Source organism: Diadema antillarum, unplaced genomic scaffold (genome assembly GCF_040938485.1).
Source record: "Diadema antillarum isolate AM-2024a unplaced genomic scaffold, OU_Dant_1.0 scf00000211, whole genome shotgun sequence".
NCBI classification, from domain to species: domain Eukaryota; kingdom Metazoa; phylum Echinodermata; class Echinoidea; order Diadematoida; family Diadematidae; genus Diadema; species Diadema antillarum.
In genome coordinates, this window is record NW_027271100.1 from 1,141,833 (window position 1) to 1,161,917 (window position 20,085).

The 20,085-nt window shown below is 39.5% G+C and overlaps 1 protein-coding gene across 1 annotated transcript; it reads left to right on the forward strand.

Annotated features, from left to right (window-relative positions):
- Window positions 1-658: 658 nt before the first annotated feature.
- On the forward strand, window positions 659-16,676 carry LOC139724306 (tetraspanin-33-like). Its single transcript, XM_071635448.1, has 7 exons — window positions 659-970; window positions 9,082-9,276; window positions 10,326-10,400; window positions 11,064-11,159; window positions 13,261-13,443; window positions 14,001-14,117; window positions 15,009-16,676. The coding sequence occupies exons 1-7, from the start codon at window positions 887-889 to the stop codon at window positions 15,111-15,113; spliced, it is 855 nt and encodes a 284-aa protein (XP_071491549.1). The 5' UTR covers window positions 659-886; the 3' UTR covers window positions 15,114-16,676.
- Window positions 16,677-20,085: the final 3,409 nt, after the last annotated feature.

Below are 20,085 nucleotides of genomic sequence, written 5' to 3' on the forward strand. Positions count from 1 at the left end.
AAATATTTTGACCATTTTTTTACCTTGATATCATACTTTTTTTTTTGCAAATTGTTAATATCATATTTTTTCTTAATTTACATATTGTATATTTTGCCCTAAACCTTCAATTCTAAATTAAACTCAACTATATCTATGTGCTCAAATTTAATGATCATTGTTTCATTTTTAAATGATTTGGTAAATATTCATTTATATATCATAAATATTAACAATAATGTTAACAAAGCTGTACTATTCATACTAAACTTAGATTAAAAAATTAACTATTGAACTGGCTTAACATACGCCTAACCTTTGTTCAATGGTTGATCAGTTCAATAAATTCCCTTTTGATATAGATTTTTATTAGAAAACATCTTACTTTTAACACACAAACAACACACATACGCACAGACAACTGGCCTCTACCGAATCACCTTCGCCGATCGAATAGCACGTTCACCCTCTTTCGTGTTTTTGTATGCGTCACGTTTCAGCAAACATCATCAATGCATTGCATGCAACGAGTACCCGCGGACTCCTCGAAAACTCTCCCCCTGCTCCTGCCTCGCCTACGAGATCTTTTACCGTCTGTGCACACAAACGAAACAAACGCCTCGGGTTTACACAAGAGAACGCTTGGGTGGAGTTGGAATCCCACAACCTGTGAATTTCTGCGGAGGCAGATGCCCTACCCCTTTCACGTAAACTCTGAGTCACTTCGTTTTGGTATAACATAAGAGTCGCGAATAGCCATCTTACCGTAAGACGTTTGGCTCATACCCGACATACAGTATCCAACGACTGATATCTACGTTAGACAGCGGCGAAGCTGTCGTAGGATACCACTTACACTTGTCCCCAGCGACAGGTGGTAGATAAATCCCTCGGATACCAGTACAAGATGGCGTCACCAGCGCGGGTTCCAAATGTGGCGATAAGCCCGTGCGTCAAATATACTCTCTACGTCTTGAGCTTTTTATTTTGGGTGAGTATAATGAAGATAGATTTTGTGAATGGGATATAATCTACTTGTATTGAAACATAGACTGAGAATCTGTACTTGCACTTAAACTGATGATGAATTTAGCGATGTCAATGCAATGTATACAGTGTGTGGTGTGTGGGTCATTACCAGATGATTATTAATTGGCGAGATACACGTTAATAGGCATCAGCTACCAGCTGGCTTCATCAACGGATTTTCAGAGAATACAACCCACGTACAGTATATCTATTGGGGAATAATAACCACCTCCAATCAGGGAGGTGGAAGAGAGAACCTCCCTGCTCCAATATTGTAGGTACAATGTACCAGCTAACTCTGCAATGCACACACTGAAATTACACCTGAGTATTACTGCACTTTCTCATTGCAGAGTTCCCTACTGCATCATACATGTTCAATACAGATGTGTATGTGATGTACAAATTTGTACTTAACATGGGTGTGCATGGTTTTTGTGTATATATATATATATATATATATATATTTTTTTTTTTTTTTTATGTACAGAGGTTAAGTCAGTAGAGACTCCAACCCCAAGCACCTTCTGATCTGGAGATTCTCCCGCCTGAAACCCCTTGCAAACGGGAGACTCCAACTTGCAGTCTAGGGTTCTAGATGCTCTCTCGTGTTCTAGATGCTCTCTTGCACTATCTAAGGCTTATTTTTCAACATACAAATTACATTGAAATTATGTAAGAAATTATCTCAAGCGGGAGAAATTAAATCTCAGTGGGAGAACGGGAGATTCTGCGAAAATGGGCTTTCGGCGGGAGATCTCCTGTCGAAAGTGGGAGAGTTGGAGTCTCTGAGTCAGGGAACACAGTTTGTATGCCTACAATGTACACTGTATGTTTGTCACAGGTTTTATGCAATGTGTATTGCCTATAGTTAATCCCACACCTACCTCATTTTAATTTAGAAGAGAAATAGTGGAAATGGAATCAGTTGTAACTTCAGTCCCAAAATACAATGTACATGTACACATACTGTACAGTTTACTACTGGATTTTTTTTTTCACCAGAAGGAGAGAAGTGTACTTGAAAATATCTAGATAAAATTTATAATGTACAATTAAAATAGATGTGCATGTACTGCATTACATGTAAAATATATTAATTGTACGTGTACTGCATTACATGTACAATACATTAATTGTACACTGTGCCACTTTAAGAATATTAGTACCAAATTGAAGGACCTCTTTCCATGTTGTTGAATGACATGTACTTCGATCACTCTGTTGACACAAAAGTGAGGAGATTGACTCATGAAAACAAATTTCATGGAAGGAAGCCAGTACACCCCTCTCTGGCATTGGGCAGGAACAATGAGGTATACCTCCCACTATGTTCTGTGGATAGTGAAAAAGCATCATTTGCAAAAATAATGCTATTACCTTTCAAAGATTTGACTGAGAAACGCCTATTGACATACTGTTGGACCATCATGTTCCCTCCTACCAGCTAGTGCTATACTGCCATAATTCTTCTGCACATTTTGGCTGGCATAGTACAAATTGGCCTATGCACAAATCAAACCTTTCTGTTGGTTCTGAAAAGAAAAGAAAAAGATGGAGCATGGTGTTTGAGATATTTGCTTTAAAGGATGAACTACATGTACATTTTAAGGTGTTATCTTTGGGTATCCTGCTTGTACAAATATAGTGCAATGACAGTGTAAGTTTGTAATTTGTTAAGAATTTAAAATTCTAAAAGTTGTGTTTGAATTCATATGCCATTATCACTGCGTAGAAAAGTTGCAACCATATATCACAGAAGTTTAATGTAAAGAAATGTATAGAGAATTTGACAAAACAAAATGTCATTTTCAGTAAATGTACACATTTCTTTGACTTGCTAGAACATATTGTTAGGGTAGTATGATTCTTCTGCCTTCTGAAGGAGGTACGAAATTATAGATCATGTGCTCTTACTTGTATACATCTGCTAGAAGAATGAGAATGTGGAATTCTCTTTATATTTTCTGTATATGATATACATATGTACATGTAACTTCCATGTACATGTACTGCATGAAAAAAATACATTAATTGTAGCATTAGCAGGATTTGCTGATCAATGGCAAAACAGTCTTGTTGTTTAAACACTGTATTCCATCAGGCCTAAATGAGGAGGGAACTCAGCCATTCAGACATCATGTCCACACCACAATTCCAGTAGAACAAAGCCAAAATATCTCTTGCCCAGCCACTGGATCAGAGGCGTAGGAAATCTAAGCTTGATGCAGCATGCTTAAATGTCATTTTTCCCTTCTTTGCCCCAGGGGGGGGGGGGGGGGGGCCCAAACACACTAAACTTAAGGAATCTTTAAAAATCTTCTTCTCTAGAACCAGAAGTGATAGGGCTTAATTGATACTATGAGTAAGTACATTGATGACTGTAGTTTCAAGTTTGTTCATGGGGGAATCAGGGGTGCCCCCCCCCCCCCTTGGGACCCAGGGGAGGGGGCCGGGGAGGGGTCCTAATGGGGCCTAAATTGTACATTTTCCTCTTCACTTTGAGATCGCCATGTCTGATTTTAACCAAACTTGGTAGGTAGCATCCCTAGGGGGATAGTATCTCAATTTGTTCAAATGGGCACCATGACCCACCTGGGGGGTCCCCAGGGGGCCCAAACCCTCTAAAATTAAGGAACCTTTAAAAATCTTCTCTAGAACCAGAAGTGATAGGGCTTAGATGATACTATGAGTTAGTACATTGATGACTGTAGTTTCAAGTTTGTTCATGGGGTTGGCGGAATCAGGGGTGCCCCCCGCCCCCCCCCCCCCCCCCCTTGGGACCCAGGAGGCGCACCCAGGAGGGGATGGGGGGAGAAGTCCTACAGTTGTAATGGAGCCTGAATTGTACATGATCATCTTCTTCTTAAAAAACCTCATGATGAATTTTGACCAAACTTAGCAGGTAACATCCCTATGGGGATAGAATCTCAATTCCTTCAAATGGGCACCATGTCCCTCTTGAGAGGCCCCTAGGGGTCGGTCCCCCCCCCCCCCCCCCCCCCCCACATTAAGGAATATTTAAAATCTTCTGCTCTAGAACCAGAAATGATAAAGCAAAGTTAATACCATGAGTTTGTACATTGATGACTTTAATTCCAAGTTTGTTCATTGCAAATCCAGGGCTGCCTGCCCCCCCCCCCCCCCCCCCCCTCCGAGTTGAGGGGGGATCCATATGCAGACCTAAGTTTCCAATGTTCTCAGGTAAGAGTGTGCAAGAATGCGTGGAAGGTGAAATTGCGATACTCAGGTGAGCGCGTGACCTTTGTATGGCCATTCATACCGCCAGTACATCCTTTAAATACATTTTCAGAGAATTGAGGTCTATTGTACAGAAATCATAACTGATCAAGAGCTCCTGTATTTCGTGCTTTGGCCATTCATGCATGAAGCCACTGTTCCTTTCCAAACTGGGTCTCTGTGAGTAGGGTTCAAATTTATATATATAAAGAAATGTATGTAGAAGGCTACAGTTTTACTGTACACTGTTATTGTAGATTATTTTTTTCCTTTTTACTGTAACTGGTAATCTTACACAATGACTGCAAACTTGTGTCAAATCATTTTTAAGTTTTCATTTCCCATTGATCAAGAATTTAATTGTGCGTTGTTTTTGTTTGTTTGTTTGTTTGTGTTTTTAACTGGAATGTGCAGTTTCAGATATTAAATGAACCCAATAGAGTATATCTTGAGTACCATTAAAATGTGTTTCTCCCTGTGGTCTTTCTGTTGACTTTCATGACATTAAATTCTCACATCTTTCTAGAAATGAAATAGAATAAGAGCAAAGTATGAGTTACATGTATACAATGTAGATCAGTTGAAAGGACAAAATCATTTTTGACTCTACAGTGTAAACAAGCTGTAATTTGTGTCTTTGATGTTAAAACCTTCAATATTAAATCAGTCTGGACTTTTGATATTTATCCCATTCCTGAGAAATCATTAGAAAGATGGACTTTTAATACTACATGTATTCCTAGGTGGTTTTTTTTTTATTTGCTTGTCTGAAATGCTCAGTTCTGGTTGGTAACCAAAGAATACCAACTGCAGGCCTCGAATTAACCGACGGCCACCGACGGCCATGGCCGTCGGTGCCCCTCTCGTTGGCCGCAATGCCCTTTCTTCCGTGATCAAAGTTACGGCCAAAAAAAATGTGCCCTTTTTCTTGTGGCCGTGGTGCCCTTTTAGAATGAAAGTTCTTGTTTATGACGTATAATATGCCCTTTCTCAAAGTCTACACTTCAATAAGCTTGAACAAATTTCCTCATCTCAATAACTTAATATCATACCTTCTGTTCAGTTCACTCGCGTCCCAATATATCTGATTCAAACTCAACGAGACGACGTGTACTTACATGTATGTACGTACGGTACGGCCTACCGGCTTTGACCGTTCCGACTGCCTCCGCAGCGCAGCGGCCATAGAGTTACTAGCTAGGTAGTAGTCCACTTCCTGGACTGTATTCGTAGTGTGCCCGCGCGTACGTACGGAAGTACGTTGATGGTGTCTGTACGTCGAGTGTCGCAATCAGCGGTTGAGCGCGTTGGGTGAGTGCAGTATGTGCATGCGTGTGTTAGTTACTGTAGGGAAAATGCAGCTATTAAATCGTCTGGAGCAAGTGGTCGCAAGCCATGTGCCAGGCATGTCGGACGGCTGCGAGAATTGCCATCTCTCTCGCTCTGCATTCATGCCTGCATGCTCAAAGTAAATGTGATCGAGGGCACGCATGCGAAAAAAAGTGAAATAAAATGTAAAAAAAAAATGGTGCAGATCCCCCACCCCCGTAACACTGTATGTGAACACGTGTTGGCTGGTTAGTTGAAAGTATTCCTCAAAGTGCCCTTTTTGTTCCTCAAAGTGCCCTTTTTGTTCCTCAAAGTGCCCTTTTTGTTCCTCAAAGTGCCCTTTTTTTCTCAAAGTGCCCTTTTTGTTCCTCAAAGTGCCCTTTTTGTTCCTCAAAGTGCCCTTTTTGTTCCTCAAAGTGCCCTTTTCGTTCCTCAAAGTGCCCTTTTCGTTCCTCAAAGTGCCCTTTTCGTTCCTCAAAGTGCCCTTTTCGTTCCTCAAAGTGCCCTTTTCGTTCCTCAAAGTGCCCTTTTCGTTCCTCAAAGTGCCCTTTTCGTTCCTCAAAGTGCCCTTTTCGTTCCTCAAAGTGCCCTTTTCGTTCCTCAAAGTGCCCTTTTCGTTCCTCAAAGTGCCCTTTTCGTTCCTCAAAGTGCCCTTTTCGTTCCTCAAAGTGCCCTTTTTGTTCTTAAAACTGCCCCTTAGGAAAAAGTGTGCCCCCCTTTACAGGAAAAAAGGGGCACCTTCAAAGAAAAAAGGGCACATTTAGTTGATCCTCCAAAAGGTGGAGGGGCACTGTGTACCCCCCCCCCCCCCCCCCCCCCCCCCCCCCCCCGGAGAGCTGCCCCTGTGCTCCTTCCAGGCCCTTTTTGTACTTTCAGTTGCCCTTTCTAGTGCAAAATCGGTCCCATTCTCCTAAAAAGGGGCATATTCCAGAAAAGGGGGCACATTTTGATGGTGCCCCAAAAAGTATAGGGGGGGGGGGTATGTGCCCCCTGCCCCTGTTTTTGTAAATCCGAATATTCTAACGTTGATTATTCCGAAGCGGTATTAAAACCAGGGCCCTTTCTGAAAAGATTTATTACAATGCAACTAATGATGCAACTCAAAAAATCAAGTGCAGGTGATATCAAATCACACTCAACTTTTGCATTTAAACGCAATTGCGTTGCTGAAAAGACTTGCGTTTGATAATCATATGAAACTAGAAAATAATTGTTACGAACCTGAAACTCAATTGCGTTTAAACGCAACTCTAAAAATCAAATGCAAGTCCATCAAATCACACGAAACAATGTACACTTGTATTTAAACGCAAGAGCGTTGCAGAGAAGAATTGCGCTTTTTGTACGAAACTAGAAACTGCGTTTAAATGAATCTCTATACATCTACGGAAATGACGGAAGTGCGTTATTGTTGAAAAGACTTGCATTATTTTTTTCATTTCGTAAGCAAAATTAAAAATTAAACGCAACTCTGAAAATTAAATGCAAGTCCATCAAAACACATGGCACGCTGAAAAGACTTGCGTTTGATAATCACACGAAACTAGAAAATTGTAGGAAACTTAAACTCAATTGCGTTTAAACGCAACACTAAAAATCAGATGCAAGTCCATCAAATCGCACGGAACGCTGTATTTAAACGCAAGTGCGTTGCAGAGAAGACTTGCGGTTTTTGTACGAAACTATAAGAAACTGTGTTTAAACGCATCTCTAAACATCTACGGAAGTGTGTTATTGTTTAAAAGACTTATCGTAAGCAAAATTAGAAATTAAACGCAATTCTGAAAATGAAATACAAGTCCATCAAATCACACGGAACGCTGAAAAGACTTGCGTTTGATAATAACACAAAACTAGAAAATTGTATGAAATCTAAACTCAATTGCGTTTAAACGCAACTCTAAAAATCAAATGCAAATCTGTTTTTAAAACGCAAGAGCGTTGCAGAAAAGACTGGCGGTTCTTGTCCGAAACTAGAAACTGCGTTTAAACGCATAAAAATGCACGGAAGTGCGTTATTGTTGAAAAGGCTCGCATTATTTTTTATTTCGTAACGGAACTTTCGCCGTGACCGAACTTAGTCTGCACTTGCAGAGGAAAGACATCGCAACATTTACACGTTTCAAACTACCGAAACGCATGCTGCTTCACAAAATGTCAATGAAAAAAATGATAACGAATTATTGTTAAAGTTCGCTATGCCGAAGTTTTAAATCTCAGTCCAAAGTTAAATTAGTCCGACAATGGTAAGAGGTTTGTTTTTACGAAGGTTATAGTAGTCGTAAAGATGTCGTTTTCGGATGAACAAACTTTTGTTCTTATTATTTCAGACAGGCCCGCGCCGTACAGAGCGGTAGTTATAATGTTGCGAATCGGAGCGTGAGAACAATTCATTTTCAGAGTATGGCAATACAAATTTAAGCAGAACAAATATGGCGACTTAGGGAAGGAAAATCACACATTATTTCAACTCAGTCGGCACTGAAAAATAATCTCGACAGAATCATGCGAAATCACACGCATATCTTCCCTGCAACGCACTTGAATTTAAATCGCAAAGTTTAATTCAATTTTGGGGAATTTGCCTTTGATATTTCAAATCAAGTTTAAAACGTTAAGTGTCTAGAAACGGGCCTAGGTTTCCGATCCCGCTCTCTCAAAATCTCTCTAGAGATTTGGGAATTGTGCGTTGTCGTTACTAACCCGCGCAAGATTTATGCATGAACTAAAACATTATTGTTGCTCATGTCAGTAGGCATGTTTTGGCGGCAAAAGGAGTAAGATATATGGGTAGCGATCCGCATCGTGATCCATATCTTACTCTGTACAGAGGAAATTAATTTTCATTTATAAGTCGACAAAATGTCGACTTACGCGTAAGTCGACATTCGCGTAAGTCGACGTGTTTTGCTCAGTCCCGATTATGTCGACTTACGCGAGGTTGACTGTATATATATTATGTATTGGGGGGGGGGTTGTTGCTAGAATATGAAAAAAAAAACATAAAATTCTTGCAACATCGCAAAAATCACCCTTTAGAAAAACACCCAACATGCCCTTTTCAATGTGGCCTTGGTGCCCCTCTGACTGACCTAAGTGCCCTTTCATGGCTGGCCTCTTGGAAAAAGTGCCCTTTTCTAAATGGCCTTGCCCCTCCAAAATCCTATTTCAAGGCCTGCAACTGGAGTAAAGAATCTTGACACAAATCTAGCAATCTGCTTACTTTTCAGAAGACAGTCATACACAAAGCTCTATTTCATTATCTCGAAGCAATTCATTGAGCTCTTTGCTGTATTGCCATTTTTTTTCTAAAGCCGTTTTTCCTTTTGCAGCCATTCATGATAAATGAGGCAGCATCTCATTGTATTTTTGGCATTTTTTTTAATGTTACAACTTGAGCAATCCTCACAGACTGAGCTATGTAAATGTGGTGACAATGACTTCACTGGATCCATTCAAAAGTTTTGTTACTGTTTTTTTCCCCTATCTACCACCTCATTTCAGCTGATCTGCTGGGCGGTATGTGGCATTGGTATCTGGGCACTGGTGGAGAGAGGAGACAATGTGCGAGTGACGTCATATCTAGACTTCTTCACAGACCCTGCCATCGTGATGGTGGTCGTAGGCGGCTTGGGTGTCATCCTCAACTTTGCAGGATTTGTTGGCGCTCTTAGGGAAAACTGCTGCCTGCTCACATTTGTAAGTCTACCCCCACAAAATACCTTATATCTCTCAATTTATAAACTTTCTGCTCGTCTTTTGTAGGATTCCCCTTTTGAAAAGTGATGTAATGTACCATATATATTATCCTTGGAAACTTTTTTCTTTCATGGAGATGTAGTGGCTATGGTGACTATTCAAAAAGGTGTTATGTAGTGGTGACTTTAATGACAGAAACAATTTTGACTGGGTATATTGTGAGGCAGAAACTGTGTGATGTTTAGTGAATTTGGGTATTTTATTATATTGACTATCACTGTTGGATCAAAACATCAAAATGTAACATTCTACAACTTTTGTATGTTGCCTCTCATTTTGATTAGTGCTAGATTGTTAGAACTACAAATGTATTCAACTTGACTGTTTCTTCATAAATTTACTCAAAACACACAATCATGCACAAATGGTGCTGAAGCATCATATTGATTTCATACTCGTGAAAGAATTTATTGATTACTAAATACATTGTATCAAGGGCCAGTTTAGCCTAAAAGGTAGCCAGTATTGCAGAAAAGTATTAGAAATCCTCTATCACAAAAAGATTATGAATTACAGAAATAACCTGCACTTATCATCATTCAAAATACCCAAGTCCATATTGGTTAGCATGAAAAAAAACATTGAACAGTTTTCAAATTTGCATTCATTGTCTACTATTGAACCACTACTGTAAAGAGTGGAAATTTTCGCGGTGTTGAAATTTTCACGCATTTCGCACAACCAGAAACTAGCACAAAAATATAAGCATGTGAATATTTTTGCTTGCCACATGTTCCTGTGCGTGATATGTCTTGATTCCACGGAATTCAAACATGCGAAACTCTTCTCGACCGGCCAAGCGCGAAAAATTAGTCACGCGAAAATATCCACTTTTACAGTATCTAGGCGAATTCTGTTGAAGATTATTTGCAATTGCAACATCTTCCTCGATTAGAACAACAATCCAAACCTGTAATCATTTGCATTGTTCATTGTGGACTGAATAAGAATATCACATTTCTAACCCATAATTTCCTCATATTTTCCAGTTTTACTTGTCCATGATCCTGATATTCATCTTGGAAGTCACTGCTGGCATCTTGGCATTTGCTTTCAGCAGTCAAGTAAGTCTCAGTTCTCCTAATTCCTACCAAGATTTCAGTGAAAACTTTATCAAACCAGTCATTGGAGTAAATGCAGTCATGTGAGGTACTATTTGTAAATTTTATGGTAAAAGGAGAAATATTGTAAAGTTACATGTACATGACAACTTTTACTCCCATTATCTTATTTCTTAATTGCAACATTAATGGAAACACTCAGAGGAAAACCAAAGTTTACAAGAAATTACAACTCACTGTGGACTATTTGCTTCAGAAACTTCTAAACTTTGTTTTCATCTTAATGCATAAAGTATTCATCTTCAGTGCATACAAGTTGTATGAGTAGGGTCTATTAGTCCTGTTTATATATAACCTGTGGCAGCATGAATTTTTATGCAAGGAGTTGGGTTTTGTTTTGTTTTGTTATGTTTTGTTTTCAGAATGAAGCATATTCTGTGATTGCTTGTACCATATCAATTGATCATCATCATCATCATCAACAACACTATTATCATCATTTTTGCTTTTAATCATCATCAATGTCAATTCCATAAAGATTTGCCTCAAAATCTCTCAATTTGGCACCAAGAACACTAAATTTCGCAAAGACCTTTTTGAAGTTGCTTATATTATGTTTCATGTGCTTTTTTCAAACATCCAATTTCTGTTGTATCTTTTGCTCAGTTTTATACTGCGGTAGATGGTGTAGTGGAAGATGCCATCACAAATTACAGAACAGATGGTGATGTGACGAACTTCATTGACTACGCACAAAGAACGGTAGGCAGATGTTGGCCAAGTAGGCTGGATTAAAAATGTATTCAAATCTATACACATTATTACATCATTTGATGAATGAGTTATGATCCGCAATGTATAGGCCTACCATTGACATGTACCTGTACAACCTGTATGCATTTCAGTGCTTGGAACCTGATTTGTGTGCATTAGTTGTTGCTATGTTAGGCAGGCATTTGGCAAGAATTTCTGGTTGTTTGGAATAAACTTTTAAAGGCTGGTAGTTCAATGCAGTGTTCATTCCCCTGAGGACCTAGTAACATGCTATCCCATCCATCTGTATTCAATTAGGTCCTACATACTCAATGCCTGTCAAAACTTTAAATCAATCACTTTGCATGCAATAGTTGTTGCTACGTTAGGCAAGTCTAAGACAAGCTTTCTGGCTATCAAGAAAAGTATTTGTTGTAAAGGTATGCATAAGATTTGAATGTGTCAGTAAACTGGTCTGTTGTTGTGAAGATACAAGTTGTATGCATACAGTGTATGGCATTTGAAAACATAATTTGTTAAACCTGTGTATTCTCAGGTAAAACAAATGAAACAAGTTTTTGATAATATCGCTGTGGAAGTCATGGATATAGAAGAAGTTACCTGGTCAGAGTAGTTTAGACTTCATGGTGGACAGTGATGCACTCCTGTTGATGGCTGTTACTGTCGTATCTTTTCTTTGTAAGAGGCATTAACCCGTTGAAGATGGTTTGATTTTGCTAGAACACACATTTCCCATAGACGCTTGACGGGGTATACTCTGGACTCGTCCTCAACAGATTAAAGATACATTGGGAACATAACATACCTGTATTTCAAAGCATCAGTAATTATTGTTCCTGTGAGAAAATCTTGCAAATAAGAAAATTCTGTACATTGTACATGATCTAAAAGTCAAAACTTTAACCTGTTAGTGATATGTCCTGAGTATACTTGGGCAGGTGTCTTAGGGAAATGCGTGTTGCAGCAAAATCAGTCCGTCCTCAACAGGCTAAAACACAAAGTTTTAGATTAATCTTGTGCATGTTTGTTCTATATCATGACAAGTGAATACAGTACTTTATTGCATCTTGTACAGTAATTCAAAGCAATAAACTATGTGTATGTCTGTGTGAGGGAATGACTTAACAAGTCTATCACCACAGTACTGTACATGCAATTTGTCTCAGCTGGCTTAGCCAGTCTTATTAATGAATAAATATTGGATATGCGACGCAACAAAACGAGGAGACAGATGGAGGTTTTAAGCCAAATTAACAAAGTGATGAAGAAATCAGCAGCCGCTTCTGTCAATCTACAAATATCGCCTTAACCCGTTGAGGACAAGTCCCGCGATACTCGGGCAGGTGTCTATGGAAAATGCATGTTGTAGCAAAATCAGTCCATCCTCAACGGGTTAATTGCAGCTGTCTTGGTTGTGTCATTCTGATTTCACATCTCTTTTGTATTTGAGCTTAAAGGGATGGTATAGTATTGAAAGAGATGAGGATTAAGCCTTTAACTTTTTGTGAGATGCCAAGAAACCACTTATGAAATAGTATATGATAATTGATAGAACATACCATTCTAAGAGAACTCCAAGTTTATTTGATGAAAATGGATTTTGGAATGGCTGAAACAGTCAAAACAAAGTAAAACAAAATGATCTTGATAAATGGTGAGTCTCACCTTTTATTAAGATCGCTCTTTTTGGATATCTCAGCCATTTGATAACCAGTTTTCATCAAATAAACATTGAATTCCTCTTGAAGTTACATGCTCTCTCATATTTTATAAGAGGTTTCTCATCATCTCACCAAAAAATGATGGAAACCTGGAGTTAGGTCTTAACCAAAACTATACAATCCCTTTAAAGTTCCCTGGTGACATACAACATGTAAGATTTTCTGTGAAGGCATTTTTTTTATCATGAGATAAGTGGACCATACCATTGCATATCCATAAAGATGGAAGAATTGAGTAATTAATTCCTTTGTACAAATTCCATAGATTTAATAAAGTTTATGGTCTTTGAGAATATGATGACAGATTTGCATTGGATATACCATGTAAACCATTAACCCCTCCCCATTTTTGCTTCACTTTCACTCAGCTGGAATGCTGTGGTGGTGGTGGAGGATATAGAGACTGGAGTCTCAATCGCTACTTTAACTGCACCGACTCCAACCCAAGTGTGGAGAGGTGTGGTGTACCCTACTCCTGCTGTCGTACTGACCCAGCTGTCACTGATGAAATCATCAATACACAGTGTGGCTTTGGAGTGCAGAGAAGAGAGGTGTTGTATTATTCCACAATCATTTAATATCATTTAGATAGACAATTGATTTTATTTGTTTTGATTACAAAGCTGGCATTATTTCTGTTAGTTTTTAAATAGAAAAGGAAAGTTCCTGGGACCCACTTTCTTCGTTATTTCCGATTACAATAACTATGGATCATCACATGGAATGTTGCTAGACTCTGCTTCAATTATCTTTTCCTTTAATTCTAAATCAAACTCAAGGTCTGATTGCTGCATTTCTTCTGTTTTGAGTATGGAAACATGCTGGATTTGTATCATATGTTTATTTTTGTAATCATGAATTTGAGTACACTTGTTCAAGCCATTTTCTTTTATTCCCTCAGTTGTGTGTGGAATGCTCAAGCTGTTCCGTCCAACCCTTGAAATTTGGGATTTTTGTTGTCCATTTTTAAATGTGCTATTTTTTTGTCATGTTTGAAAAGCAGTTGGTTGAAATATTTCATCCATTTTCATAACTTCTGTGAGTGGCAGAATTAATAAAAAGGAGCTCAATTGTCTTGTTGGTCCCCCCCCCCCCCCCCCCTCCACAGCCAGTCGAGGTGAGTGACATCATCTATACCATCGGATGCATAGACAAATTCCTTCTGGTGGTAAATGAGAAGAGCTACATCGTTGGACTAACCATCTTCGGCATTGCCCTCTTGCAGGTAAAAGACATCAATGACTTGATCCTTACTTTTTTATTTTAGAATTCAAGTTTTAAACAATCATATGCAGATTCACGAAAAGTAGAAAGATTAGTCAAACACACATTGACAGTTTGAAAAAAAAAATAGACAAAATCCTTCAACAGCTATAAATTGTTTTAACTTAAAGTGATTTCTGCACAAACCTTTCTGAATGGAGTTCTATGATTTGTAAAGTCGTCTTGATTTGTTTTTTGATATTTCAGCCATTTCAGAGCTGATTTTCATCCAGTAAACTTTGAATTCCTCTTAGAATTGTATGCTCCTCTATATTGCACAAGAAGTTTCTCATTATTAAAAAAAAAAGATCTGAAGCTCCATCTCGACCAAAATTTTACCATCCCTTTAATGTACCTGGGTCAAGAGGGACTATGGGTCCATTTCATGAAGTCATTTATAAAAGTCTTTACATTATATGTAATAGCTAGCCAAGGGTTTTTGTACATATAGTAAATGTAGTCGTTCATATGTAGCTATGAGAGACTTCAAAGAGAAGTAAAATCCATTTCATGAAGTCTCTCATAAGTGTTTCTTATGAGTGAAAAGTCCGTGATAAGACTTTCGTGAAATTGACCCATAGTGGCTGAAGCGTCCTTTCCAAGGATGTACAACATGCCACACAGAACTTTCAACCTGGAGTTGCTTGTTTCATAACTGCCTTGCTCGCTCCACCTCAGTACTTGCACTCTATAAGATGAATCGTCAATGTGATTTGCAATGGCCAAAGTTTGCATTGTAAAGGTTGAAATAAAAGAAAGTATATTTTGTTCATACTCCCTGTACTTAACTTCCTGTCTGAATGCATCTTCCTTACACATTTTTTGTTTTCCCCCTTGTTCATTTCCTTTGTAGCTCTTGGTGATGCTGCTAGCCTTCATCCTCTGCCGGCAGATAGAGAAGGAATTTGACCATTATGCGGAAATTCAGAAGGCTAAGAATGGTGTCAACCGCTTCTAATTTGATTTTTTAATATAAAAATCAGGAATGAATCACAAATGAAGGTGCCCTGAAGAAGGTTCTATTGCGTGGTATTACAGAAAATTCATCTTCCAAGCAAGCATAGATTTGTAAACCTTGCTATAAGTGTATAGCAAACAAAAAAAGAACAAAGTTGGTACTGTATTCAATTTCTGTGTTTGAACTCTTCATGTGAGGCTAACCTATAGGAAGTTTATGCCGGTAAGACTGCATCTTCAGTTTTTCTGTAATCATGTAAATTTCATAAACTCATTCTAACCCTTTTTATGAGATCTGTAAGTGTATGAACAAGAACATTTCAAATGTAAGAGGTAAGCATTTCCATAAACATCTTTGAATACCTTTGAATCATGCCCACCATGCACATGTATTCAGTTTAAGACATTGAAGGCTTGCATCACACTTATTATTTTGTTTTGTTTTTTGTATAGGTCTTCCTTTATGAAACCTTTACATTATTTCAGACTTTCATTTCAACCTTGCATATGTTTGTCCTTTTGTTGTCAATGGCAATGGTGTGTCCAGCTCTTGTGACTGCTTTGGCTCCACTGTTCCTTCACTGAACTCATTTGGACTTTGCTAAGACTTTATGTTTGGGGATTTCAACAGTATATGTGCATATGCTTTGGATAAAAAACAAACAAACAGACAAACAAAAAAACTTGAAGAACAATAATATGCAACACTACACTACAGCAATATCCCGTAGCTCTCAAAATGTCTTCTTGTGGGAAGCACATTGATTTTTGCCTAATACAACAACCTGATGCAAAACATATACAGTACTCTCTGCATAATCGGGTATCGCTTAAACGGGTACTCCGTTTAATTGGGTAGTAATGTCAAAATCAGTTCCAATGCACATTAAAATTACCTGATAATTGGGTTGCCTCTCCACATAAATGGGTAAATGATTTTCTTCTAATCTAATTTCTACCCACATTTTTCGCAGATATAACACTGTAAGAAATCATGAATGCCAAATTCTCCACGGCTAATTGCATTCTCTGCTTCATTTGCAAAGAAGACCGATCATTTGGGGAGTAATTAAACATGATGAAAACACATGTACCAGTACTGACTTGCCACATGTAAACAAACATTGCACATGTAGCTAGCACACACAATTGCATAGACAGACAGGAGTTGAACACACTTACGCTCCTCCCTTACTCCGCAACAACATTCACAATACAGTATATGAGAAGTTTGCAACGAAAATCAGGCCTTGCACCAGCTCCATAATTTTGCTTTTCCCTAGTCACTTTTCGAAAAGTAACCCGACGTTCTGCGTGACTAGTGCACGTAAAGAGACGTGTTAATTTCGGAAAACGCCTGCGTGTTAGCGAGGAGTCTTTTATAGTCAAACGACAAAGTTCTCTGAAGACATATTTGTCCATTAAAAGAGTGTAAAATTATTGCTCGTGACTGAGCAAGTGTAAGGTATGTGTTGCGCAAATACACATGTTAAGTATACAGTGTAGGTGTTTGGTGCAGTGTACATTGCATGTATACATACACATTGTGTGTGTGTCAATTGTGAATGAGACGTGTTCTTCTATTAATCGGGTACTCCGCTTAATCGGGTAAGAAACGCACTGCTTGAACCTACCCGATTATGCGGAGAGTACTGTACCAGAATGCAGTTTTTGGTCTACGTATAATGTAGAAGTAAGCTAATGGTATGCCCATCATGGGTGATTCACAGCACTGAATGACGAATCAAATACTTCTGGCAACTACCATTGACTGAGGCCTGAATCAATGTCTTATTCTGCACCTCAAGCTCTCAAGGGTGAAGCATTGCAAATATGCATCTGAAATATTATCTGTTACCTTTTCTACATTTGACAAGTATGTCTACGGAAGGTCACTAAAATATTGCATGTACCTTTCAACAACAGCAACAAAAAAAGGAAAAGAGTTTGCATATAAATAAACAATAAATAGGGCATGATATGATAATTGCACTTGCAAAATTTTATATGCACACAAAATGCTTCCAATTCGATGTTATATGGTGGCACACACACAGATTTAGTATTGCATTTTCATCTTTGAAGTATAAATTCCTTTGGTCACTGATACAGGCTTAACAGGAAAAAAAACCCAAATTTACACACATATGTGTCCTCTTTCCCTTCAGACATCCTTTCAACTGGACCAGATTCCTCTTTAACCATCTCCATCACTGAAGAATTCCTCTTCTTCAGCATCTTCTTCCCAAACAAGCTCTTCCTCTTCTGCATCAATCTCGATGTCAGTGAGGTTGTCTGGGTTGGCATGCTCCATGGTGTGTAATTCTTCATTGTGAAGAAGGACTTCATCCGATGTAGGTGTGGATTCTGATTGAGAGCTGCTTGTGATGGCATGGTTCTGGCAGTTGGTGCACTGGCAGCTTGGCCCACAGGGTCGATTTCCATTGGTACACTTGCACCGCTTGGTAGCACAGCCTGTTGCACATCTACATCCCTTTAAAATCCAGTCAACTGGGAGTTCTATGTAGTGTGTGTTCTCATTTGTGTCCCACTGAACTGAAAGCCTGTTGCCATCTACAACATATCCATGGCTAGCAAGGGATGGGTGAAGAACAGTCGAACACGATGCCTGTGCCCACAGTTCTGCCACCCGACAAGACCTTAGCCAATGAAGGCGAAGTGCCTCATTAGATGGCAGAACACCATCCTCGAAGTCAGCTTTTTCCCAGGTTGCCTCCCTGATCTGTGTGATGCCAATGGCACACTGTTGATGAGGAACATTCTTTTAAGATGACACACTGAGGTGACCAACCAAGTGGCAAACTGTGTGTAAATACATCTTCATACCGTTTCTTCAGAATCGAAGTCATGACTGATTTCCTTCCTTTGTACATACTGCCGTCATCTTTGGCAATGGCCAGAGGATACTTGATGTACTGTCCCAGATTTTGAATGGGCTGTCCTGTCTTTTTGGTGTGAGCAACCTGAAGGCGGAGGCATGCAGCAACGATGCGTTTGTTTTTTCCTTTTGGTTGATTCTTTTTCTCCTTGGGAGTTTTGGAACGAACGTCCTAAGAGCTCTCTTGCGTCTTGGTGCCTGAGTGTTTGGCGTATGGAGGATGCGGGTTGATATGTATGCTTCTAGATCCCTTGTACCTGCTTCATAGAACTCCATTAGATCTTTTCTCTGTACCTCGTCTGCAGGCTGCAGATCAACCAGTGTGTGCAGACTTGAAGTTCTTGCTGTCTTTACTGCTACAACCGAGTCTTGAAGGATGTCTTTGTACAGTTGGATTATTGCTTCTCTTTGGAGATTGTGTGTTTTGCGTGTACTGGGGGATGGTGGAAACAGTTGATGTCTCAGATTTTGTTGTCCCATGGCACAATATGGCAGGTACAAAGCTAGCCGGTCCATTAATTGTGGATCTGCCACATGTAAAGCCATCTTGACATCCCGATTGATGAGGCTTTCGTGTCCTTCGTCTGCTCCCAAGCTTTCACCTGCCGTATCAGTGATACTGACAGTGAAGCCACCTTCTATAAGATGACTAATTAGTGAAGAGGGCATGTTTAGTAGGTTGTTGAGGTGCATTAGAATCAATTTTAGGTACATTAGGCAATCGAACGCGTGAAACAATGGCGCCATGTTCTTCAGTGCAGCAACCCTCAGATCCCAGTTTCCTGTGAGAATGGCTAGGTACAGTTGGATGTAGGCCATCATATCACGATTCGTAAAATCCCACCAAAATCGGTATGTCTCGTTTTCCGAACCCAGCTTCAGAGCCGGTGCCTGCATCTTTTGGGAACAAGTAGCTGGTTCATTTGGAGGGGGAGCATCTGGATTGAAATCATCTGGAGAGGGATCATCTAGAGGGGGATCAACCTGAAGAAGGGTATGCAATTGACATCGGAAGATTGCCTCCCATGCATTAAGGAGAAACTGGTGTGTCCGCAGAAAATTTGAGCACAGAGGAAGGGAAGACAGTGTTGCACCTTTGTGATGTTTTTTGGCGAGATCCTGAAGGCCAGCATGCCAGTATATCTTCATAATCACTGGCTGAAGGTTTTTCAGGATGTGCCAATCCCCAGGAAATGGCTGCAGCCATTCCATTTCTTTTGCATAATCTTGCTTTATGTTACATAGATGGGCATATGTCTTTGCATCTCAGACAACAATAGGTGCTTTCTTCGTGTTCCCACTTCCATTTGGACTTGCAGTTTTTTGAGAGTATGCAAAACTGCCTCAATATTATCAGCATGTTCATATTGGACTCCCAAGTACACGGCATTTGATGGTTCTGGAGGCTCGTTGGATGAAAATGCATCTTTCATGGAAGTGGCAGTGTGTGTTCCCACTACTTGACAAAAGAGAAGTGATGTTAACTTCTCTCTTGCATTTTCTTCTTCTAGGACTTCACTTGGTTGCAGTTTGAATTTATCCAAAGTATGGCTTGTCCGTGGCATGATTCTTGTTCTAGACGGCTTGTAGTGGGATCCTGCATAGATTCTCGCTGTGTCGATTTCCGATGCCTTTGTCTTTTGTCTTTTTGATGACTCTCATCATGTGCTGCCTCTGCAACTTCCCCTGCATGCAGTGCTGTTTTGACTGGCAATGCCAGCTTTTCTTCTCCGAGAAGAAAGGCATTTTTGTCTCTCCATGCACTAAACACTTGAAAGTTTCGGGACTGACTCTGTAGTGTGAGATTTGCAGTACTGCTTGCCAGCTCGTCAGACAGAAGGAGATCAAATCCCGTGGCATCTTGGAAGAGCTGTAGAGGTTCCACACCTTGAAAGCATGCTCCAAATTCTTTAAACAAGAATGGACCTCTACTTCCAGAGTGGTAGATTTGTACAGGACATTCGGCAAGAAATGCTACAGAAGAAGCCTCCACTTCAGGGTTACACTTTCTTTCTTCAGTAGCTCAATCCGTGCAGTAACATCCAGACTCTGAATTGGTAGAAGTTCTCCCACT

Coding starts and splice junctions, on each gene's coding strand:
- LOC139724306 (XM_071635448.1), top strand. CDS start 887: ATGGCGTCACCAGCGCGGGTTCCAAATGTGGCGATAAGCCCGTGCGTC. Junction 13,444..14,000: donor TTGGAGTGCAGAGAAGAGAG/GTGTTGTATTAT, acceptor CCCCCTCCACAG/CCAGTCGAGGTGAGTGACAT. Junction 14,118..15,008: donor TCGGCATTGCCCTCTTGCAG/GTAAAAGACATC, acceptor TTTCCTTTGTAG/CTCTTGGTGATGCTGCTAGC.